This window comes from Artemia sp. Qi Xiang Cuo, chromosome 10 (genome assembly GCF_049724085.1).
Source record: "Artemia sp. Qi Xiang Cuo chromosome 10, ASM4972408v1, whole genome shotgun sequence".
NCBI lineage: Eukaryota > Metazoa > Arthropoda > Branchiopoda > Anostraca > Artemiidae > Artemia > Artemia sp. Qi Xiang Cuo.
Genome location: NC_142803.1, coordinates 17,698,325 through 17,724,788, shown reverse-complemented (window position 1 = coordinate 17,724,788; position 26,464 = coordinate 17,698,325). Strand labels below are relative to the sequence as shown.

The following is a 26,464-nucleotide window of genomic DNA, read 5'->3' as shown; positions in this document are numbered from 1 at the left end:
GCTGGCGGCGGCCCCCCCCAAGGCCGCGAGGCCCCCCCCCGCCGCGAGGCCCCCCCCCAAAGGTTTTTTTTTAGGAAATTATTTACAGGACTTTATTTAAACCGAGACTTTCCCTGTGGGCAATACATTCAGCCCGGTCTGAAGTTAAACAGTGACCAAGAGGGAGGGTAGTCACACCATCTTGACAAACATAGACCTTGTCGGAAATGGTATTCAAGGCTAATTCTTCTACATTTACAGTAAAGTTCCTGTAGTTCAATGAACGAATTGCCGATAATTTGGCTCGTGGAATTGTATTTTCAACAATACAATTCCTATAAATGTCCATGTCGAAATTCTTGTCCACATAGCGCGTGGGTACTCCTTTGTAACGTTTCTTGATTTCCTCGTCGTGTGTCTGTATAAAGTACACCTTCGGACCTACAAACATAACACGGGAAATCAAGTCGCTTCCTGTTTAAGATTTAAAAAATAAAAGCTTATTGGGCGCCCCACGTTTCACTATCTCAGGGTAAATACCACTACTCCAATGGGTGTAGTCCATCCGTGAGCTGATAATTTAACCGTGCGCCAAATCACCAATTAGATTCGAGGTTTTTACTTTGAGCAGTAGAGAATCCGTATCACCGTAGCAGACCTCTACTTGCCCCTTTTCCGGCCACTGTACCCTAGCCACATTGTAGTAGAATTTCAACATGAGCTTTTTTGAGATCTCCAAGATAGCACTGCCTGCAGCAATATTTTTATTCAAGACAATGCGTCTTTTTTTCCTTTTTTTTATAATGCGTCTATTTCAAAAGTACCATGTCCGGGCCAATGATTGTAGAGGAAGTGTAACTGGGATCGGCAATAATTCGAGCACATTGTTTGGGGTCGGTCACAACGTCACAACGATTCCTATTGCGAACACACACATTTAGCTGTAAGCCGAATTTGAAATTAGTCTATAAATTTGTTTTTCAGCTTTTGTCTGTGCTTTAAAACGTTTGTTGAAACAAGTGTCAACGTACATTTTAAAATAGGGTTTTTGACTAAAATCGGATGCTTTGCGAACTTTTGTGACATTCAAACCGTTGTTGCACATCCATTTTAAAGCTACATGATGTACAACTATGTTTTTTTTCGGCAGAAGGTCAGCAATAAGTTTTTGTTTTGAAGGTGTCCAATGCAATCCATCCAACTCGACTAAACGCCTATTGCGAGGGCTCAAAGAGTCCTTAGTCACAGCTCTATTGATACACGGGAAAACAAAATCCTTTACTGAATCGTGAAGCTCGACTGGTATCTCTCCATCAATTTCAAAAAACCATCCAACCGGTCCATTCTCCTCAACACTGTCAATGTTGGGGAAATGGGGAGCTTGAGGGTCATTGAGCCATTTATAGTCGCCGCAAGGTAGTGCATAATGGGACATGGCTGAGGGGTAGAGAGAATTCATATCGAGGAAAACTGCATTCGATTTTGTCCCAGTCTTCTCCCCTGTTGGATCGGTTTCCAAGAAACGGTCTCCGTGAAAAACAACCCCCCCCCCCTCATTTACCTCCCGATAAACAGATGATGATCAATGTCAGTGATTAGCCCAATTTTTTCCCCACTAATTTTTAGGATGAGGTCCATCACTAGATGAGGCGAAGAAAAAAAATAACCCAAATCAAGATTAAACTCCTCATAGATTTTGTCCGTATTTTTACACATAATGTCTAACAGGGTTAAAACGTCACTCGTCAAATACAGCTTGCAGTAGTCAAAGCCATTTTTACATCCTCCCTCTGCCCAAACTTTTTTAGCAAAACTGTATTCCTCGGGGGTGCAACTACATCGTGAAGACAGTCATAAAACGATTCAATTGGAGGAATAGATTCCTCGGCGAATCTCGACATGGAACAATAATAGTCGTAAGGATAGATGCCCTTTACTGTTAACAAATCATATAAATCACTTGGAAATTGTTGCTTGAGAAGGGGGAAAGCATTGCAGCCGTCATCGTTTTTCTGCACTTCAATTAATTCGCTCAATGATTTAGGAAAAAAACTATAGGAATCTAAAAAGTGAATTTTATTGGTGTACTCAACGCCGGCTTCAACAAATTTCCACATAAATTCCAAAACAAGCTACTTTTCCGATGATTTATGTATGATATTGTACGTAAAGCTGTCTATCACCCATGCATCATCATCATCTACTGTTTCATTTCTTTGAAGATGAGCCAATGCTGGTAGCACAGACTTCAGATCATAGTTAGAGTTATACATAAAAACTGGTAGAACAAGTTGTTTAATTTTTAAATTACACGAATTGTGAGCCCACCCACGAAAGTTACTTTTTCCCGTTGAATTGGGGTCAATAAGGTGATTGTGGTCTGGACCGTGTCTTTTGGGGCAAGGGCACCCCTACACACCCAGCAAATTGTCCCCTTTTCCAATGCCAGCTGCTCTTTATCGGACAATGTCATTTGATAATTGGTAAGACTTAATCGTGAAATAGCATTGTTTGCCGTTTTTATTAAAGAAACCAATTGCTTTTCCATAATAAATTTCTCATCCATAATAAAAAAAAAACTCTTCACAGATCATTTTATTGTTGCAATCACGAAGGGCATGCGCATAGGAACACTCAACTAGTTTATGTTCCTTGACTATATTTGGCCTTGATGGGTCCGATTCCTCAACCAGTCTTGTTTCACAATCCTAAGACACTTTATCAGATTGTATAAGAGAATTTTGAAAAATTTTAAAGTGTAAAGTGTCTGCCTTCTGCTAGCAGTTCAATTCTCTGATTTCCATGAATTTCGCAATGGTTCACGTGATCTGAAAACGTTCGCTCAGATCTAAATGGGGAAAGGCACATGGGGCAATAGAAGCGTTCTCCAAATTTTTTGCCTTGAGATAAGGGTCGGCTGAGTGCTGTGATGGGAAAAAAATGATCATAGGAATTTACATCTTTAGGAGGCTCGTAAATATCCCATACCCAATTTTTTACATTTTACACCATTGGTTTCATCACTGAGTACAAAACCCCTTTTTATTCGGTTTTTCCCCCCATCTAAAAGTTCAGTGTCATATTGGAGACCACCCCACCCCACACCCACAATGTCAGTTGCGTTCTAGCAAATGCTTATTTATTTAAAGGACACCGGATACTTTACCTCTAAACAGTCAAAATTTACTTTAGGGAAATTTTTTCCACCGTTACGAGCAAGTCCGTCGAGATTTTTCACTCTTGACTCTCTTTTTAATGTCTTATGGGCTGCTGCTAAAAATGCGAACTTAAAGCATTGCAGTCCAGTGTCAAATCTGAAACCCTGAACCCCTCCTGTAGCCGACAAATCTGGGTGGCATTTTATTTCTTTACCCCTCTCACCCCTTAAAATAAAGTTTTTTTTTTAAATCTACTGAGATTCAGATCCATGCGTTCAATGTATAAAATGGTGGACCCACTACCCCTCTCGCTAAACGTATCCAAACTTGAAATTAGTTTATTCACCCAGTTGAAAAAGTTGTCTTCAAATTCGTTTAGACCTGGGTAAAAAGTCTGGTTGCCTGTCGAAAAATGAAAATAAAAAATGTCCCCGGATGTCCCCTTTTGTAAATAAACTTTTTGATTCACCGATGCTTTAATTCCCCCTCGACCTCCCCAATTCTGGATCTGAATCTCAATTTTTGCTCGAATTCTGTCGATATGGTTATGGAGAAATTTCACGGGGTCAGTTAAAATAATACCAGCGTTTTCCTCGAGGGAGCTAAAATCTACCCTGTATGTTTGCAAATGACCTAGAGCAGATTCTAAAAACTAAAAATCAGGCAATTCCAGAAATATAGCACTATTTTTATGTCCTGACCCTGTTTGTTCAGGACTCAATTCACTAATTGTAAAGTTCTTATTAAAAATGTACCCGGAAGAATTAGGTCCAACAATTTGAATAAAACTGTCCATTTCTTCAGCTGTAAATTGGAAATCCAGGGGAATATCAAATAACGTACCTTTATTAACAACTGGTGAGAGGGGACAATTACCCATAATACTTTGAAGTCCTGGACCAGGGAAGGCAGAAGTTTTCACAGCTTCCCCCTGAAACTATAAAATGAATGGATTAAGTTTTTTTTTGACGAAAGTTTTATCACAATTATAACACACTTTTTTTTTATCAAACATTTTTTTTTAACTGAAAAGTTACCCCCCCCCCCAAAACCCCTCCCAGGGAAGACCCCCTGGGAACCGGGGGCTTCCTTCGAGGTAGGAGGATTGGTGTTCTTTCGAGTTGGGATAGAGGACTTCACAACACTGTTCAAATAGAACAGCCTCAAATTCTTTTCTCGAATGCATCTTTTTCAACGAAAAATAATTGCCTGAGTTTGGTTCAAAATAATGTTTCTTCATATCGTTGTGAAAGATATAATCGGAGATTATTAAAAAAGACTTTTCTTATCACAAAAAGACATCCTGTTACAAGGAAACCCCTACTAAAAATTCAAAGCGGATTAAATAGTTTCGGAGTAATTTGATAAGAGCCCGGATGTGTGCAAAGACATAGCGTAATGATACCATTTTAAAGAGTTCCTTTCAATTGTGAAAAAGCACGTTGTTTTTTTTTTCAAATAGTCAGTTTTGTTTAAAATGACTATTGGCATTATTTAATTATAATTCGTAGTTGTTAGTAGTTACAAGGTAAGGTTTTTTTTTTTTTAGAAATGCGTGATAAACTATTTCAGCGTTATAAGCTTTCCTTTATATACCGCTAATTTGGTTAATGAAAGAAAATGAAATAGTTTGGAAACAAATTTTAAGTTTTACTCATCAAAAGCTATGCGCCTGAGAAAATTTTGTCTTATTTTTTTTTGAAAAAAATAAGGAAAAAAATATATACATTTACAAGTTCTGGCTGCACATCAGAAGTCCCTGGTACGGCTTGAAGAGGAGTGTCTATCCTATCTTGATCTGATGAGGTTGAGGCATTATGTTAAGCAGCCCATTCCCTTTTCAACTTCCTTCCAGCTTGTATGGAGCTATCACTGGGGTCAGAGGACCCTGCCATTAAAAGATTTGCGGCCATTGGCTGGTCCAGGTCATGTGTAATTCTACCAGCGTATTTGATAATAGATGGCCTTGTGGCTTGCATTAATGCAGGTTCGCTCCATCTCGCCTTCTTTTCTAGATGGGCATTATAGCCCGTATCTTCTTCCTTTAAAAAAAGGCAAAAATTTAGCATGAAAAAAAATGCATTTTGAGTTTGGAAAATAATTCAGTTTATGTTAGGCATTTAAAGTAGTGTAAAAAACATCTTGATTTCAAAATCAGGGGTTTTGATAGTGTGATGGAGGGCCTTTTATAAACTGCTTTTCCAACCATCTGCTTTTTCAGCCATATTTAATGCAAATTTGAAGGTCTAGGGGGGAAGCTTTTGTAACAATTAATACATTAAAAGAATCAACATTTTATTCTAATCCCAAATTACCGATCGAAAGCTAAGCACTTTTTCAAAAACATCCCTAAAAAGGCCCACTGATCTTGATAAAAATCGCACCGTAAATTTCAGTCTATAAGAGAACTATGTAGAGGTTTCAGCTCCTAAACAATAGGCTTCTAAGTGCATAAGTACCTTTAGTTCTAGTGTCTGTCTTAAGTAGTCAAAACTTTTTAAATAAGGTAACCACACAGTGTAAGGAAAGAATTTCTTCCTTAACTTAATGACAAGACAATTTCTTTTTATTATAATAATGAGAAAATTTTTAATCACCAGAAATTGCTTAGAATTATCCATTTTCTATGTAAATGTTTACAAAAAAATGTCAGTAGTGTTAAGTTGAATAAACTATTCAAAACTGTTGAAGAATCTAATTTGAAACCTGAATATATACAAAAAATAATTGCATAACAGCGAAACAAGACATGCTGGTTTTGGTTTATCACTAAAAAAAGACATGTATATACCATGAACTAGAAATTGCGTAAATCTCTTGGCAAAGATGTAATGACCTCTAGAATAGAATACCTACCAGAAAAACCTGTTTGGTACGGGGGCGTACGCAAATTCAAAAGATACACCCTACTACAATGATGAAAATGTGGTACTGCCATAAATGCTTCAAAGTTTTGAAACAGCGAAAAGAAATGTCTTTGAAATTGACCGTTTTCTGGTATGAACATACCTAAGATGGGCTCAAGGAGCAAAAATTAGCTTTAGTTGATGCCCTTGATCAGGCCATATCCAGAGATAGGGCGTTTCCGCGTTGAATCCCATCCCTGAAACTTTGGCTGACTCGTAAAAAACGTAACAAAAATGCACATAAACAAATATCGGATGACGTTTTTGATTTTTTTTTGTAAACCCCTCCCCAAAGTAATCCCCCCCAAAGAAAAAATCCTGGTTACAGCCTTGGCACTTGGTACTTTAATCGAAATCCTATCTTAAATATCTGACAGTTTCTACAGGGTTATACTGACATTTTCATTTTCCTACAAACCATTATTCTAATGCAATATCGATGATCATGTTTATTTGAAACAGTTTAGTACACAGGACGTATTGTGGTAGAAAACATACTTTTTTGGAAAAAAATCCGGTATTTTGGTAAAAAAAAACTCCAATGATTCTGCAAGATTTTGCAGCTTGGAGAAAAAGTGCATAGTTTAACACAGAGGGATCCTGTATTTTAGTTTTTGATTTTCAAATTCTGTAACTGGCAATTTTCTTGTTAGTTTTTGCCGATCGAATTTGATATTCCACTAAAATTACAGTAGCGCATGAACAATCCATAAATTGCTGTAGAACCACAGTAAGATTTTATGCACTCGGCTCCACGAGATTTGAAACCTTCCAAAAAAAGTATTTTAAGTTATATCAAAGTGATCAAAAACCCATTAATAATGAATTCTTGCATGACTTAGACTTCAATAAAGTGGGGTAAACCTCTGCATATTCTATAATCAGCCAATTTTGTTTTCTAGAGTTCCGACAGATATCAAAATATGTCGCGCTTTGCAAGAAGGTGGCATCGAGGAGGAGTTTTTTGCTTCACAGTTGACAATCCGGAGGAAATAGCTAGCAATTTACGATCTAAGAAGTGTCTGTTGTGGACAAATCTCATTTTTCATTTCCTGTGTGGTCTTGGTGTATTCACCCTCGGAGTAAGTTTTTTTTCTTCTCGTTTATCAGTTTCTTAATTGTACTCTCTTATTCTTCCTTATCGGCGTGTTAATGGCAGAAAAATTAATTGCAAATTAATTTTTCTTAATTAATAATTAGAGAAATACTTCACAGAGAAATTAAATCACAGAGAGAGATTTAGCATCAATTAATTATTTTATACTATTTGTAGTAGATTCTATGCCTACATCCTATGCTTCAGGTTCATTTCGTTTTTGAACTATTACATTTAATCATAGCTGACAAAATCAAAATGGAGGTGTATTCTAAGACTGTCGGTGACCAACGTTCATTTTTTTTATAACAAAATTTTCAGTCGTTCTAGGCTTTTCACTCTAGGGTTTTTTCACTTTTTCACTCTAGGCCTTTTTTCAGATGGGACACGTCCATTAAAAAAGGCACATGCAGGCACGTACAAAGACATTTCCTACGATACAGAAGGGACTCACTAGCAAGATAGGCCAATTGTAAGCAAAGTGTAAGAAACTTTAAAAAAACAAACAGTCTAAATTGTGGATTTCACCCATGCAAATAATGAATATCCACTGCAAGAATGCCAAAATAAGTATCTTACATAAAATGCAAGTTTTTTCGCAAATTTTTAATCTGACTCCATTTCTTTTGAAAAATTTCAATACAAAATTTTGATTCAAAAGCATATACTTAATAGTTTAGTTGTTTATATTTATTTTTGTAGGTCTATTGGGTGACCGGTATTACCCCCCCCCCCGAAAATTCCCCCGGAAAATATCCCCCCATGGAAAACATCCCCGTAAAATACCATCCTGGAAAATACCCCCGGAAAAAATACCCTCCAGAAAATACCCTCTCACAAATCACCTCCCCGCGGAAAATCCCCCCGTGGAAATTGCACCCCCCAGAAAAAAAAACAGAAAATTCCTCCGGAAAATAGCCCCCCGTGGAAAATACCCCCCCCCCAGTAAATACCTCTCCCGAGGAAAATATCCACCAGTGAAAAATTTCCTTGGAAAATATCCCCCTGAAAAGCACTCCCCCTCCCGCGGCTGGTTGATCTGCAATCGCTTTCGACTTAAAAAAAGGACTTGAACTCTGAATTTTTGATTTAATGAGCATCCTCTGAAGTTTCTGCAACCATGAGATGGAGGTCTGGATGAGGAAGGGGCAGGCCCCTTCCAATATGGAATAAATTCTGCTCATTTTGGGATTTAATGTTACTCTTTACTTTCATAATAACAGCTTAGGCCAGAGATATTCCAAGAAATCTTAAGTAAATATATATCAATTTCACGTTTTTATGTGTTTTTTTAAATTTCTATAGTACCAAACCCCCTTGAGCCCCCTTGAGGGATTCTCCCACTCCCTTGTATAAATGGAATTCACGCTCTTTGTAATTTTTTTGTAATTTATTTGAGTCTTAACAACTCTCTTTAATTTAATATGAAATATGAAATTCCCTCTATACGTTGAAAATATTAAAGCAACAGAAAACCAAATAGAGGACTTTGACATATATCCGTATTTAGTTTAGCATTCCAAGCTACAAAAATCTAAGTTTGTTGATTTAACTATCAAAATAAAAGCAATATATATATATATATATATATATATATATATATATATATATATATATATATATATATATATATATATATATATATATATATATATATATATATATATATATATATATATATATATATATATATATATATATATATATATATATATATATATATATATATATATATATATATATATATATATATATATATATATATATATATATATATATATATATATATATATATATATATATATATACACCAAATCTAGAGCTGAATACTGAAAAAGAATAGAAAGTGTAATTTAAAGAACTTGAAATAAAGGGAAGCTTAAAAAGCAGAAATTCAGCCAATTAAATTATACCAGAACTCTAAAATTCTACCGCAATTGGAAATGAATAAAATGTAATTTAACATTCCAAGCTACAAAAATATTAGATAGTTGAGTTAACTTTCAAAATAAAAGAAAAAAAGTAAAACTTAAAAATATAAAGAATTTACATACCAAAGTTAAAGCTTAAGACTGAAAAAAAAGAATAAAAAGTGTAGTTTAAAGAACTTTAAAAAAAGGAAGATTAAAAAGCAAAATTTAACCATATAAATTAAAACAAAAATGAAAATTTTTGCCATAATTGGGAATGAATGAAATGCAAATTAACATTCTAAATTACAAAAATAGTTTGCTGAGTCAACAATCAAAATAAAAGCAAAAATATATAATAAAAAAATGAAGTATTTAAATGCAAAAGTTGAAGCTGAAAACTAAAAAAGGAATAGAAAGTGTAGTTTAAAAAGCTTGAAAAAAGCTAAGATGAAAAAGAAAAAAGTAAACCAAACAAATTAAACCAAAAATCAAAAGTTCTTCCGCAATTAAGTATGATTGAAATTTAGTTTTTCATTCCAAGCTACCAAAATATAAGATAATTGAATTAAATATCAAATAAAATCAAAAGAAAAAAAATCAGACCAAAAAAATGAGGAATTTATATACCAAAGTTGAAGCTGAAGACTGAAAAAAAATAGAAAGTGTAAGCAAATTAAACCAAAAATCATAAGTTCTTTCGCAATTGAGAATGAATAAAATGTATTAAAACATTCCAAGCTACATCAAATAAAAAGCAAAAGAAAAAATCAAACCAAAAAAATAAAGAATTTACATACCAGAGCTAAACTTGAAAAAGTGAAGATTAAAAGCAAAAATTTAGCCAAATAAATTAAACCTAAATTCCAAAATTCTACCATAATTGAGAATGAATAAAGCGTAGTTTCACATACTTTGACTTACTTGACTTGACTTATCGCTAGTAGAAAGGCTTATTTACATACTAAGATTACAAGATTACAGCCAATCAGAGGGCTAGAATACTAAGCTTAAAAGACCACATCCTCTTTCTAGACCAATCACGGGACTTAGAAATACTAACGGGAAGTGAGGCAACAGATACAAGGAAGGATTTTTAGTATAGTTGTTATTAGTGTGAGAATAGAATTCAAGGAGTGAGAACAGTTTGACATTACTCATATATTAATTCATTGAGATATACTTGCAATAATGAGTGGAATGTTTACACTATTAGAAGTTGATAGTGGAGGTGGTAACAGCAGCAATGATACAAGAGCAGCGAACATAGCAGTAGAAATCACGAGAGGATCAAGTCTTTGTCTTGAATGGGATGAAGTATATGCAGGAAATGTGTTATCATTGAGTAAATTTAAATTTGAGGACCAATTATGCTTCGCTGCAAAATTTGATATAGCAAATGTGAATAGACTTTAAAGTGCTTTAATTGCAATAGCGAAGTATATAGAGGACAATAAGTTATAACGATAATTATATATGTGTAATATATTATTGTTGTTGTATGATCACACTCAATAAAGTTGTTTTGAATTCAGAAACGTCCCCTTTCTTTCTGTTAGATTTTTTTTAGGTTATTGAATATTCTTGAAGTAGAACGAATCATCGTTAGTTTAGAGTCAGAAGCGAGAGTCATAGTACTGAAAAAAATTAATAAATTTGAGAAAGAGAGAATTAGGTCGAATCTTGTGATTATGAAAAAACATTTGATTCTGAATGACGATTTTCTAGAGTTATCTCTTCAACGGAAGATATTCTCACAGGGAATACTTAACAATATACTGGGGAATGATTCTCCTCCATTGGACTATTGTATGAAGCTTTTACGACGTGATTCAAATGCTTTTACTCAATTTATTGATATATTAATTGAAACATAATATCGTGGATATACTTTTGAAAACACTGCCATAGATTCTATGTAGATGGCTCCCCCTTTGAAAAAGGTTATGTAACGTCACAGAGTTACTCCTCTCCCACCCCATCTGAATTTATCGAACGTGGATCAATTTCTTTTTAGCTGTGAGAGAGTTAACATGGGAAACCAAAAAAAAATGTTCTATACATGTCCACCATGTATGTACACTCTTGGCAGTTGGTCATCATGTTAGAATTGTACAATTATTGATGAATATAATGAAAAATGCCAATTATGCAATCCATGTAAATTGCATAGAGGATATACAGTACAAATTAAAGGCTGTAATTCATGTCTTGAAGAGATTTACGACTCACCCTAAAGGGCAACTATGCTCCAATTACCACTATGACAAATGTGATCAAAGGGAGAGCACTTATCCTGGTATGACTGGAAAGAACCATAAATGTGATTTTAGTTTATCTCTACGAGATTGGTATCGTCGTGGCTTTAAATTATTTTGGGAGGAAGAATCAGGTCTACGATTCAACTGTTAGGGTAACAAGACAAATTGGTTTCTAGGTCATCGTTGTGACAACACTCCCTATTATGACTATAAACCTATTGATTTTTATTTGGCAGTTACCGAATGTGATTCACCATTTGAATACACTGTATGTGATGTTGCTTCAAATGGACAAATTGAAACACGTGAATTTCACAATATGCATACAGATAGTATCATTGACTATACAAAGAGATACGACAAGAGTGCAGTTAGATTGTACTGTAGAAAATGTGACCCTGACTTTGCAGTCAATCAAGATCAGTATAGAGTGAATTCAAATGATCTACCAGCATTAGTGGTTCTCTTTAGTTGCCTATACACCGAAGAAGAAGAAGAAATCTAAAGTGAAGAATAAAGACATTGTTTTATATATACATTTTTTCTTTATTAATAAACAAATTCACCTACATTTCTTAAGCACTTTACTCGTAGGGAACAAAAATCAATATTATACAGGTCTGCGGTGATATTTTCCACCATAAATTCGTTCAGACGTTGATTACCTACATAAATGTCGAGAAACTGCTTGTAAGTATAGCCGTGACATCTGAATATGAAATGTAGTAGTGCATGGAAACCACAACTTTTAGTTGTTAGATCCTGTACTCTCTTCCGATTTTGAATAATAGTTTTCCCACTGCTTTAGATATAGTTGCTGATGGGTGGAGTTTAGAATGTATAGGGTAGGCCGAGAGGATCAAAAAATTCAATTGTCTTCATTTTTTGAAAGATGCACAACCAATGGCCAGTAATTAAAGTTGACGGACTGCTATTCACAAGGATTAGAGTAATGTTTATACATTGAATGTTTCCCAGAAAATCTGAGAGTAGGCAATAGGATCTCTATTTGGACATATAGAGGTTCATATTAGAGACATTCATTATATGTCTGGGGTTCATGTTGCAAGGTTTAGTAGAACACTGCCTCCGGGAGTGATTTCCCAATAGGTGTCAAATTGATTTAATGAGATCAGTGCAATACTCTCAGGTAATGGGTCGGCACATGTACACTCTAAACGCACACTCACGTTTGTACTATACTCATATCCTAGGCGCCAAACAAGTCTAGTACAATGATACCATGTGTTTTAGCGAACATATCTTTGGTTATACCATTTTCAAATAGTTGTTAATCATGATCTAGGGTTTGGATTGTCAACTCATGCAATGTCCTATAGGATTTATCAAAAGATAGATTGTAGAGTGGGATTCCATTTACTTTGGAGACAAGAGATGAGAGTCCCAAACATCTTAGATTTATGTGGGCAGCCAGTCCACGATCCTAATGCACTAGCGCTTTTTACAAATGCCAATGCTAATTTTGATGGAATTTCACCATTGATAAAGGATGAGTCGGTGAAGATGCGTGAGCCTGTGGCAATATGACGTTGATTGGTGATCGTATGAGAAACAAGTGGTTTAATAATATTTCCACTGGCTTTCTGTTTCTCCACAGCCAAAGCATTAGATCTCATAACCTGCTGCTTTCGTACATGTAGTATTGCCGAGGTGAGGGAGGGAGTTACATCAGGATTGCCAGCAAGTTCCTTTCGTAAAATGAAATTGGATGGAGCAAGCGTCAATTTTATATCCACTTTAATATTTGGTGGTAGCTATTGGGGTATATTAAATATTTCATGATATATTTTTCCAACTACATGTAATTCACTAGTTGTAGCATTTTTAAGTGCATCTGTACTATTAGTATCAGTAATATATTCGCAACCTTTGGAGGTGTCTCTCAATTCCTTGTGCGTCTTGGGTGTCATCAACATGAACTGCATATAGCTTGTATAATTCGAGAGATTGTTGCTTGTGCTCACCAAAGTGCCATTTATGTAGACACTGATTTGACGAAATAAATTAATTAATGCACATTTGTTATCGGATATTCCATCAGGACGATCCGCCATTCCATTTTAGATTTTCAGACTTTCATTTGTAAATCTATAAATGTTGAAAACATATCTATAAGGTAGTCTTTATTTTAATAAATTTGAAAGTGGATTTTATTGGTGAGCGGTCGTTGTGGATAAAATTGTTCATAGTATCCATGTTTTACACTCACATAGACATTTTCTTAATTGAATAGATTTCAAGATGAAGTGATTGAAGGTTGAAAATCCCTATGCGGTAGATATGTCATAGTTAAGTCTATGAAAGGGAATCCTGTTTCGATCTAACAATTCTCTTCCTGGGGCTTCTTCTTCTGTTTACTGTGCGTGCCGTCTTTTTCCTTCTTTACTTTGACAAGGGTGATGTCTTTCGTTTCTGACCTGAGTAGAGACTGACGAGTGGTGCACCTTTTCCGACCGTTTTAAACTTTTTCTATTTTTTCGAGATTTCAATTGTTCGCCAAGGTTTCGCGCACTAGACCTAAGATTTTCCGAAGCACTTTTTTTTAAATCCTTGCATGAGCTCCAATCGTATAGTGTAGAGGATGCAAAATATGTTACAGCCGGTACAATATATTTTCTAGCCAGAGATAGTGCACTGCCAAGACCATAGCCAGACATTGATGAGCGACCTTTGCAATATTCCATTCCATTGCCCAGTTGTCTTGGACCAAGAGTATTAACATAGCAGTCAACATCAGAACAAATGAATACCACTTTTCTTAATGATGAATATGTTCTTGATTGGTTTTTCGTCCAAGAACTCGTAGGAGGGGGACATTGCTATTGCCAACTCTGAATGTTTCAACAAATGAATAATAGAGAAATCATACAAGTGTCCGAAGTGAAACCAGGTCGATAATCAACAAAAATAACATGATCCATCTCGCTAACAGTTGCAGCATTTTTACCACTGATCATATTCTGTTTAAAGCCAAGAACATCTCTCAGATTATCATTGAGATGAATCATTTCAGTGTCAACAAATGAGGTATGTAAATCCTACCGTGTTCCATTGAATAATTAAAATGGAATGAACCATTCCTACGACATGAGATTTTTCTATTGATTGTACGACACAAATCTGTCAGAGTACCATATTCTTTATATTCAATGTGACATGGGGATATTCACTAGATTTAAGTGCTTCAACCCATTCATACTCGGCAAAGAGTGACCAATCGAATGATATAACTTATATCTCATACACACGATCCTTCCTCAGGATATCGTATGTATTTTTGAGAATACAGTCGACAAGAGTCACTTTATACTTTCCGTCATCGAATTTGATTCTGGGGGGAGAGTTTTGTCCAAAAATCACTTGTTCTATTCAAATCATTGTACAGAGGATCGGAAACATTGGACATAAATGTCACATTGAAACCATTGGTCATTGTGAATGTCTTCAACTGCAACCCAAGAATCAAAATCAGAGTTGTATCCTAGCCAACGAACAAGCAACTGTCTCTCGCCCCTGCAAACACGGCTCTTTAATATCTTTTCAATTTTATAAATTTCACTACTGTTTCTAACTTTTTGTAGTTCATACTCATAAAAACCACCGAGGATCTCATCATCTTTGGTGTCTCGCAGCCGATGTGTCGTGGGTTCAGTGTATAGGATTTTGAACAGTTTAAAAAGTTTAGTGCTCCTTAAATAATTCACCTTTGAAAAATATGGGTGGTTCTATTAATTCGAACAGTATCGCCAACATTGAATTTTTTCTTCACATTTTTTGCTGTTGTTTTTTCACTGGAATATTGCTCTAGAAAAGTATCAAATGTATTTTCACTGTAATGAACTTATTGAGGGCTAAAAATGGACAGTAATCGATGTGGTCGTTGGTTATATATTTGTATGATTTTATCTAAATCATGAATAAAAGCAGCAGTATTTTTCAGTGTGCAATATCTTGAAATTAATAGACGAATAGTTCTTATCAAACGTTCAGCCAATGCAGCACTTATTGGACTGTGACTATCATATAGCTTTGTATTATATTTCAATATAACCTGTTGCACATGTGGATTTACAAATTAGCTACTGCGGTCACTTTGAACTCTTATATAGCAATCTTGTTCAAGAATACTTTCTAAAGCCTGAGCAACTTCAACACCTTTCTTTGATTGCAATGGAATGGCATATGAATAGCGACTAAAGACACTGATTGCCACTAGAATATATTTTTAGGGTTTATTGGGACGCCGTTGAACAACATCTAGAGTTAAAAGATGAGTTTGCATTATATGCAGAGGGAAAAAGGCTTAGTTTGTCGGTATTGTTAGCCACGAAGCCTGCGATTCTGATGCAGAGTTTACCTCGGTTAATTTTCTAGATACTCTTTTGAATTTTTGAATGTGCTGCCACCTACGTCAAAGGTAACTTTATAAAGCGTTTTGGGGGAACTTAGAAATTCCACTTCACCACCTTTGTCAGTGGCACTTTTTGGAGCCTCATCTATTTTGAGCACAAAGACGTAATTTAGTGTGCCCTCCTCTTTTTCATACTGGAAGGTGGTACTTAGGATGAAGAGTTGTAATTGATGCATCTTCGCTTTTGTCTAGCCGTCATCATTGTTGGTGCTATCAAATCATTGCTGCTGCTGCTACTACTAGGAATGCTAGTATTTTCCAAGATTGATTTAAAATCTTCTTCTTTTTCTTCTTCCTTTTTAATGTTGTTGGCGTTGTTAGAGGGCTGACATCTCTACTATATTCACTTAATTTCCTTAAAATCTGCTTATTGCCAATAAGACTTTTGGGGAAGTTTGATGCATTTAGAAAGTTATATAGATTATTGTCAAATGATAAAAGTCCTTTACGATTCTTAACCATATCACAAATTAAATCAAGTAGATTATAACTTCTCCCTGAATTATAATTTGTTTCCCAGTGCTATTGAATTGAATTTGATAATCACCACTTTCCAACATGAGATATGTTAATACTCTTTTACTATGTTCTTGATAGGTCACTGGCAATAGGTTTCCAATTGTTGTCACTATGAAATTCAATTCCTTTTCCGTTGATTTTGCTGCTGCAGAATCTTGAAGAGATGTTTCCTGTTTGGAGGGTGGGGGTGATGTGGATCTGTGACAGTGAAGGCGGTGGGTCTCTTACGATAAGGTCTATATTTGTTCACAAAACGCAGTGCATCTTGAAGTAAAACTAGCTTTTTATCATCGGTAATATTTTCATCATTAATGAATTTGCTTAGATTGTCTTCAAATTCTCGACTGGTAAGAGGACAAATTTTATTGGAGTCAATTTATAGGGTTTAGCCATCTAGAGAAAACTGTTTACAAGTCCTGCAATCATTGGCAGTAAAGGTGTAAAAAAGCTACCACCCGCTTGAGGAAGACATTTACTTAAATATTATTTTTCTTTGTGTTTGCCAGCCATGGCACGTGAAGTAGAATGAAATTGCTTTGTCTGTTGTCGAAAACCTTCTGGCAAGTGTACATTGCCCACGGTTAGATTTAAACGAAGTTCAGATATTACATTAATAAATTCTTTGTCAGCACCATGTTTGAGTATGGCCTTCCTGAGTGGGGGTTTTGAAGTGCCTAGCATAGAAAATAAGTGTATATTTTCATGTAGTTTCATCAATACCATGATGATAACTAATAGCCTTTTCGACTGTTCACCGGAAGATATACAGTAAATTCTTTGTCGAAAATATCTGTCACTACACCTAGATACTCGGGTGTATTCTGACTAAGGTCCAGTAAAATGTACCCATAGGGCTTATATGTCGCCTGACTGTACGCTGAAAGTAGAAATTTGGGAGCACCGGGATATATTTGCTTATTGAGAGTTATTAAAGAACTTGAATCAGGACCAACCGGTAGATAATATAGATGGTGCAATTCAAAGCAAGGGTTCTCATACACTTGCTCTGATGAAACAGATTGTGTTGAACTAGGGTTATGGAAATGTGTTCATGATGAAAGGGAACAGTAAATAGTTGTAGCATTTCCTGTGAGAACTGTTCAATCGATTCAGCTAAATCATCAATAATTAACCATGAGTTTGACTGAATACTATTGAAAACGTCAAGTCTCTGTATGAATTTTATTGGCATGGACGTAGCAGTGGCAATAGCTTTTATTTGGTCATAGGACTCTTGCCAAATACTGTAGCAATAGTACATTTTCTTTGGTTTTTCCAAAAACATTTTATTACAGTTTTTAATTATTTTAGCTAAAAGTGTCGTTTTCTCCGATATTGATGGACCAAAGAGAAACGATCGGAATGATGTTTTAAATTGATACATACTGTTGCTGTTGACAACAGTTGGACTACAACTAACTGTAAACCATACTTGTCTAATGAATTAATAAAAATAATAATTTTCCCATAGATCTACCTAGTACGTTATTCAATAGCAAAAACAAAAATATATTTTTTTTCTTTTATTAACAACACTTTTTGTACAGGAACAATAGCAACAATAACAGAACAACAACAGAACAATATTTTTCATTTATTGACAAAAAAAACTTAAAATACAGCAAGAACAATAATAGCAGCACAGTTGAACACATCTGTAGACTAAGAATAGAAAATATGAAAAAACACTATTTACAACATTTAAAAGATGAGAATCCCCCAAGAGCCCCCCACCCCTCCGGGGGCCGAAGGCCGGGCCGTGGCCCCCACCCCCCATGGGGCCACGCGGGTGGCAGAAAAACAAACTCTGTATACAATAGCAGTAGCAAAATGATGATGACAATGAATATTTTAATTTAGAAATTATTGTTGTCCCACCCACCCACCAAGTACTTTTTTTTTTAATTCAAGCTAATTTATCAAGAACGAGTTGGTTTAGATAGTCCTCAAATTCAACTCGATCTGAAATTAGATAGTGACCGCGGGGGAGTACTTTTACACCATTCTCGAGCACATAGACCTTGTCGGATATGCAAGACATGGCATTTTTTCCACTCTAACAGCAGAGATCCTGTATTGTAGAGAGCGAATTGTCAGCACTTTTGCTTTTGGTACTAGACAACTGTCTACACAGTTTCTGTAGACACTCATGTCGAAATTATTTTTTACAAAGTGTGTAGGCACCCCTTTGCACGCCTGTTTTACATCCTTGCCGTGTGTTTCCATACAGTGAACTTTGGTACTGGGGAATACCCCATTGGATATTAAATCACTTCCTGTCTCCGACTTTAACATTAATAGTTGATTGGGGGCCTGGCATCTCAGCAACTGGGGGTATATGTTCTAATTCCAATTCGTGAAATCCATCTGTGGGCCAATGTGCACCCCATTTTCCTAATCATTCAATAAATCTTTTAAAAACAGAGAATCTGTGTCCCCTTAGTAAACTTGAACCTCCTCCTCCCTTGGCCATTGTACAAATTGCACACATTGTAAAAGAACGACAACATGAGTTTCTTGGAAATTTCAAATACTAACCCCCCCCCCCATGACATTCTTATTCAGAACAATATTTCTCATTTTGCCGTGTAGCAGAACCTTATTCGGGTCTATGCTCGTGAATGTTGTAAAGTTAGGATCGGCGATAATTCGTGCACATTCTTTGGAGGAAGTTAAGACGTCACGACGTGATCTGTTTCGTACGCTTTCACACATTTTTCCAGAAGCTGATATTAAAATTAGTTTATACATTTCTTCTTCGACTTTACTTTTTGCCTGTGAGCGTTTACTGACAAAGGTGTCAATAAACGTTTTCAAGTAGGGTTTCTGATCAAATTGCAGAGCCCGGTGTATTTTTATGACCCTGAAACCATTGGTCCTCATTCACCATAATAGGACGTGATGAACAACACGAGTCTATTTAGAGTTTAGACCGTGGCGAAGTGTTTACTCGTAGGTGGTCCAGCACGAGCTAATAGTATAAGCCGAAGATCAAGTTTATAAACTCATAAAAGTTATAGTTAACTTCATTCCTATATGCAATAATACATGATCTTTTACAAAATTATGGAGTTTCACGTGTTTTTGTCCGTTAACGTCAAAGAACCATCCTTGGGGACCATTTTCCGCGACAAAGTGAATGTCACAAGGATTTGCAAACCATTTGTAATTGCCACACGGTAAACTATAGTGAGACATTGCCGAGGGGTACAATGAGTTCATGTCAAGAAAAACAGCATTGGACTTTACACCATCAACATAGTTCTGCCCAGTAGGATCTGTTGTTAAGACGCGATCTCCATGAAAAACATATCCCCCCTCATAGATCTTTCAACAAATAGGCGTTGATCCACATTGGTGATCAAATCTATGTCCTCCCTACTGATTTTTAGAATTAAGTCCATGACGAGGTGCGGTGTTGAAAAATAATAGCCAATGTCTAGCCCAAATTCTGAATATATTTTATCTGTGTTTTTGCATACAATGTCCAAAAGACTCAGTACATCACTGGCCAAGTACATTCTACAATAATTCCTACCATTTTTACAACATAACTTAACCCATACCCTTTTGGCAAATTCATAGTCCTCGATAGTGCATTCACTATCGGTAAGTGAATTATAGAATGCATTGATGGGCGGGAGTTTTTCCTCACTTAACCTTACGCTAGAGCAGTAATATTCATATGCATATATGCCTTTACAAGTCAGTAAGTCTTACATTTCACTGTCTGGAAAGCGATGTCTGAGCAGAGGGAAATCATTGAAATTGTCACTTTTCTGCACTTGAATTAGATGACTCAGAGCCTTGGGGGAAAAACTATACGAATCTAAAAAAACGGATTTTATTCCAGCAAGTATGCCCATTATCCACTGCCTGCCATTTCAACTCTAAAAGCAAAAGCTTCTCAGCAGCTTTTTGGATAATATTGTAGGTAAATGAGTTATTTACCCATGGACTATCTGCCCCCTCCCTCCCTTTGCATATGTGCCAATGCCGGTAAAATAAATTTCAAATCGTAACTTGAATTGTGAATGGAAACCGGTATAAAATACTGCTGGCTTACATTCACATTGCACGATTGGTGTGACACACCACGAAAATTACTATCCCCTGAAGATATTTAATGCCACAAGTGAATGTGGTCCCTGACTTTCCCCTTCCTTCCCCTAGTCTTTTTCCCCTAGTCCCTTTCCCCTTAGTCCCCTCTTCCAATTGCACCTTACATACCCAACATATTTTCTTATTTTTATTGGCTAGGCGATCGTTTGCTGATACTATCATTGGATAGTGTATATTTCTCAAACGGAAAATAGCCCCATTTGCAGTGACAAATAATTTAATCAATGCTTTGATCATAAAATCATTCTCATCCAATGTCTTGACTAATTCTAAAAATCGCATAGTTTTATGAGCTGTCTCTTTGTGCGTAGGCATTGGAAACTGCGATGGCTTGATGTTCTTTGATACGATTTGAAAATTGTGGGTTGTTCACATCCACGAGCTTGGCTTTACAGTCTAAAATTATTTTATCGCTTTGCATTTGCGTATTCTGGAAATTTTCAAATCGTAAAATTGCCCGGTCACCCGAAACTGTTTCAACCGTTTGATAGCCGTGTCTTTTACAATGTTTCATGTGATTTAGTAACTTTAATTCAGTCCAAAATCTAGACTTGCATATTGGGAAGTAGTATCGTGTTCCTTGTGTTCCCCCCCCAGAACTCTACTAATATCCGTAATAGGATTGAAGTGGCCAATTGAATAATGGTCACTATGTAGTGTGTACACCAGCCAATCACAATTTTTCGCAGATTCAATAGATGGCGCTCCTACTGGGAATATTACACCATTTTTATGAGAACGCACACCCTCTTTAAATTCCGTTTCGTATTGCTGCACTAAAACACCGATATTTCAATGCGCGTTGGCCCGTTCAAAAATATCTATTGCCCTGAGTGTTACAGGAAATTTTTCTGCCAAACAAGAGAAATCAACTGGAGGAAAATCAGACCCCTCCTTCCCATGCACATCCCAGTTGTCCAAATTTATTTTCTAGCTTCATCTTGAAGAGGTTGGAGAGCCGATATTAGGAAAGCGTACATGAAACATTTTTGGCCTGTTTCGAAACAGATTCGTTGAATTCCCTTGCATCCTTATATATCAGGATTATATTTTAAAACTAAAGACCTCCCCCACCCCACCCCCTCATAGGATAAAATATTTTTTAAATTTACATATATTTACACTTAAATTTTCAATAAATAAAACTACGGAACCACTCCCGTTCTCGTTATAATTTTCGAGAGGAGTGACAGTCTTGTCGACCCATTGCATAAGGACAGTCTCGTAATTTTCCAAATGAGGATACACCACCAAAATTTTGGTGTGCACATAGTGGTTATACACCTCTCCATTACTCTTATATCGATAAAATGTTTTGAAAATAATTGAGGCTTTGATACTGTCCAGACCCCCCACAGCTGAATCCGGTTTTCTAAAAGTGCACAAATTTTCTCCGCATATTCATGAATAATATATATGGAGTCTGTTATAAAATTTCCCCCCATAAGTGTATTAAACGGATCGCCAAAGGTTGCAGTGAAAACGTCGATTGTATTCAGAATCGAAAATGTTTGCTAAAATTCTGGTAGCGACGAGAATTTTGTATCATTACCTCCTCCTCCTTGTACCTAAACCCTCCCTCCTCGGTTATCATAATCACTACCTAAAACCCCTCCCCCTTGTATATCATCACTAGCTAAATTCTCTGCCCCTTATTATGTGACTACCTAAACCTCCTCCCCCAAGTTATTCCACAATAGGGCTGCTGTGTGTACTAAAATCTCCCAGTTCGCTTAGCATAGCCTCTAGTGTGTTAGGGCTATGTAAATCCATCCAAGGCAATTCATTTTCATGATCAATTAAATTTGATTGAACCGGGACAATCCGACGGGAGAGTATTTTCATTTAACTCTTTGGAAAAATTACTTAAAATTTGCATAGTATTCGGGCTTAACACGGTAAATCACCTTCTGAAGTAATAGCATGGCCTTGTTCAACTGTATTAGCGTCTACATCTATATAATTACTATTAGCATTGAAATATTGTCCCAATAAACTATCTTGCCATTCCGAGTCATTGATAATAATGTTAGCAGCTATATCATCTAAATTCTCACTACCTTCATAACTCTCCCGTACCTAAGTATCAAGAAACTCCATTGGCCCTTCAATTTGAATCATTTCATCAATGTGACTTATTTTCTTCAGATGGGGGAGAAGGTAGTGCATATGGAACTGATGTAACCTATAGAGAAACAGCCACTTAATTTCAAAGTGTATAAAGCACCCTATTTTTTTAAAAGAAAGTCAAAAATAGGATTAAAAGCGTCTATATTTTCTATCGTTTAAAACATATGGTTAAGAAAACACACTTAGTAGTATTAGTAGCAGTCGTAGCAGAATCAGTAGCAATGCCACTATCTCTGTGCGCATAGTGACATTTGGCTAATTTTTTAAGCTTTGTAACCGCGTTTCTTTCAAAAACTGACATCAAGTACTTATTTCTATACCAACAACAATAGTGAAACTACTTTTTCAGTTAAAAAATTGAATTTTATTACTTATAAATTTGCAATATTCATAGTTTTCTTAGCGGATTATCTAGTAGAAAGAAAAAAAAGCAGCGTATGCGCCACTCACACTAAAATAATGAAAAAAATAACATGTAACATTCTTAATTGCAGCACTATTTAACAGTATAATAGCCATAAATTTGCAATATTCATAGTTTTCTTTGCGAAATTATCTAGTAGACAGAAAAATAATAAAAGCAGCTCATGCACCGCTCAAACGCACACAATAAAACAGTGAAGATCACAACATGTAACATAGTTAATAGCAGCACTATTTAGCAATATAATAGTCTTAAATTTGCAATACTCATAGTTTTCTTAGCGAATTATCTAGTAGAAAGAAAAGCAGTGCTTTGCGCTGTCTATAATGAAAATGACACTCTAGTTTCATCTTAATGTACTCAAAATGGAAAACGAATATCATTTGAAAATATTTATCTTCAGCACTATCATTTACCATCTCATAATTCATAGGATTTACTGTAGAAAATTTGAATGGAGTAAAAAAGAATCTTTTTCTGAGAAACCTTTCCCATTTCCCATCTCACAATTCATAGGATTTACTGCAGAAAATATGACCAGAATAAAAAGTATCTTTTTCAGCGAAACCTCTGCTATCCTAATTCATAAGGATTTAGCAAAGCCGGATGTACTTCAAATGATTCAATAATTACACCTGTTTATCGGGGAGATTAAATCAGTCTGAAGTATATATATATATATATATATATATATATATATATATATATATATATATATATATATATATATATATATTTGTCAAAAGGATTTATTTCCTTTGGGAGAATTAGCCGTTAGTGACTGCTAGCCTATTTTTTGAGAAAACATCAATAAATTTAAACTTACATTAAGATCTGCAGTAGCAGCTTGCGGGACATCAACTTCATTGTCATGTAGCGCAGGTCTTGAAGCCCGGGCAAGTTCACTTTCTTGCGAGGAGGTGACAGAGGGCAATGCATTGTGGGCGATGGCATTCTCACCTTGTATAGAGGGCGTAGAAGAGGCAATGTAATGAATTACAATAGGTCGTAATTGATTTGCACCCTCAATACGTTTCTTCTTCTCGGCGGGAGGGACGCATTCATAAAAATTTTCCTTAAGAAGAAATTAAATTATAGTTTTTCATGTAGAGAAAAACCTTACAAATTGTAGTAAAAAACAAAACTCGTGCACTATTACACACCCCACCCCTGCTGCGATATCGATATTAGAAAACCAATTTCCCGGGTGTATATATTTCATTTATGGTATGCTACCCCCCCCCCCTAATGTGGAAATGTATAGTCCAAAAATTGTTTCTAATCTATTATATTTTATTGCATTAGCATTAAGCAAACTTGACTTCTTTATTGTGTCATATAATGCACAAGTATCTAATTTCCTTAAGAAAAAGCCTATAGAACAGAAATGCACAAAAAAACATAATACAGCGTAGAGTCCTGTAAATATCTTAGAAATTATGTTTCTAAAAACCAGGGCTAATGAAAAAACCGAAAATTATGGGACGGGGTAGGGGATAAATTCTCAAATTGAGATAGTTACTCAGGCTACAAACCCATAGCATAACTTTCGAAATGTTATAAGCTCAAGAAACAGGGAGGGGGGGGGTATTTAGATATAGACTTGTTAACACAGTTGTAGCATATTGGCTTTAAATTAGATAAAAAAAAGACCGTTAACACACACACAACATATAGGCCTTAAATTTGCGATCAGAGGTCAAAATGCTAGCCAATTTATATTTAATATATGCTCTGCTTTACCCTCCCATCCCCACAATGTGCAAATACATATACCCCAAATTTTTTTTTAAACTAGTATTCATCCATTTTCATTTTATTAACCAAACTTGACTTTTTAGTGTGTCATATATGCACAAGTATCTAATTTCCTTCAGAAAAAGCCCATATAAGAGAAATGCACAAAAAAAACATAATACAGCGTAGAGTCCTGTAAATATATTAGAAATTATGTTTCTTAAAACCAGGCTAATGAAAAAACCGAGAATTATGGGGTGGGGGAGGGGTAAATTTTCAAATTTAGATAGTTACGTAGGCTACAAACCCATAGCATAACTTTCGAAATGTTATAAGCTCAAGAAACAGGAGGGGGGGTATTTAGATATAGACTTGTTAACACAGTTCCAGCATATTGGCTTTAAATTAGATAGAAAAAAGATCGTTAACATGCACACATTATGTAGGCCTACAATTTACGATCAGAGGTAAAGATACTAGCCAATTTACATTTTATATATACTCTGCTTTACCCTCCAATCCCAAAAATATGTAAATATATATGCCCCGAATTTGCTTCTAAACTATTATTCATCGATTTTCATTTTATTAACCAAACTTAACTTTTTAAGAAGTCAACAGTATCGAAATATCTCAATTAATTATTTATAAAATAAACTTATGGCATATAATTGGCTAATAATACTTTCAATATTCTCCATAGTGCTTATTGTTCAATAGCTTAAAATGAACTGTTATATTAAGCAAGATGAATAATGAACTTATACTAATGTTTCCAGAGAAGCCATATTTAAAAATAGAATTGTATAACTTGATTTCTATCATAGCCTATTTCGTAAATCTGGGGAAAAACCCTTACTTATATCTGTTTTGTCACTCCCGTCTGTATTCAATAGGCTTAGAAACATCTATGACTGGCCTAGAAAGAGGACATGGTCTTATAAACTTAGTATTCTAGCCCTCTGATTGGCTGTAATCTTGTAGACTTAGTATGTAAATAAGCATTTCTACTATCACTCCTGGTTAGCTGGGTCGCCAGCGTAGAGGGAACTGGTTGACAGCACTGTCAGTCTTCTCCAAGCAGCCCTGTCCAGGGCTAAGGACGGGGTCTCGTTTGGCTCGATGTTACGGTTGAAGAGGCGCTGATTTGTAACATCAGCCCATGTGGTGCGCGGCCTCCCTCAAGGACGTTTCCAGAGTATCGAGGGATTGAAGTCCGATATGATCATTGCAGGCGTAGTTGGCGAGAGGTGGAGTATGTGGCCGTACTATCTTAGAGAACGAGCTTCAACGTAGGAGGAGAGGTTCACCAACTTGAAGGTCCTCAGGATTTGAGTATTGCAGATCTTGTCATACCATTTGAAGCCTTCAACTTGACGCAAGTGTATAGTTTGGATGGCACGGACCTTTTTTAGCTGTGTCTGGGTTATCGGCCATGTCTCAGAAGAGTACGGCATGATGCTTGAGACTGTGGCACAAAATATATCTTTGTTGAGTCAACTATCAAAATAAAAGCAAAAAATAAATGAAATAAAACTTAAGAAATGAAGAGCCCATTTACCAAAATTGAAGCTGAAAAGTGAAAAACGGAATAGAAAGTGCAGTTTAAACAACTTGAAAAAAGGGAAAATTAAAAAGCGAAAAGTAAAAAAAGAAATTAAACGAAAAATTGAAAATTTTACCGCAATTGGTAATGAATAAAAATTAGTTTAAAATTCCAGGGTACAAAAACATAAGATAGTTGAGTTAACTATCAACATAAAAGAAAAAAAAATATAAAATTAAGAAAT

The 26,464-nt window shown here is 35.6% G+C and overlaps 1 protein-coding gene across 1 annotated transcript in view; it reads left to right on the top strand.

The window, feature by feature from the left end:
• The window catches only part of LOC148947527 (uncharacterized), a 164,956-nt gene that overhangs the window by 61,690 nt on the left and 76,802 nt on the right, over positions 1 to 26,464 (top strand). The window contains exon 5 of the mRNA XM_089096132.1: positions 6,946 to 7,125. Within this exon, the coding sequence (XP_088952258.1) occupies positions 6,946 to 7,125 (180 nt within the window). The remainder of the gene's footprint in view (positions 1 to 6,945; positions 7,126 to 26,464) is intronic.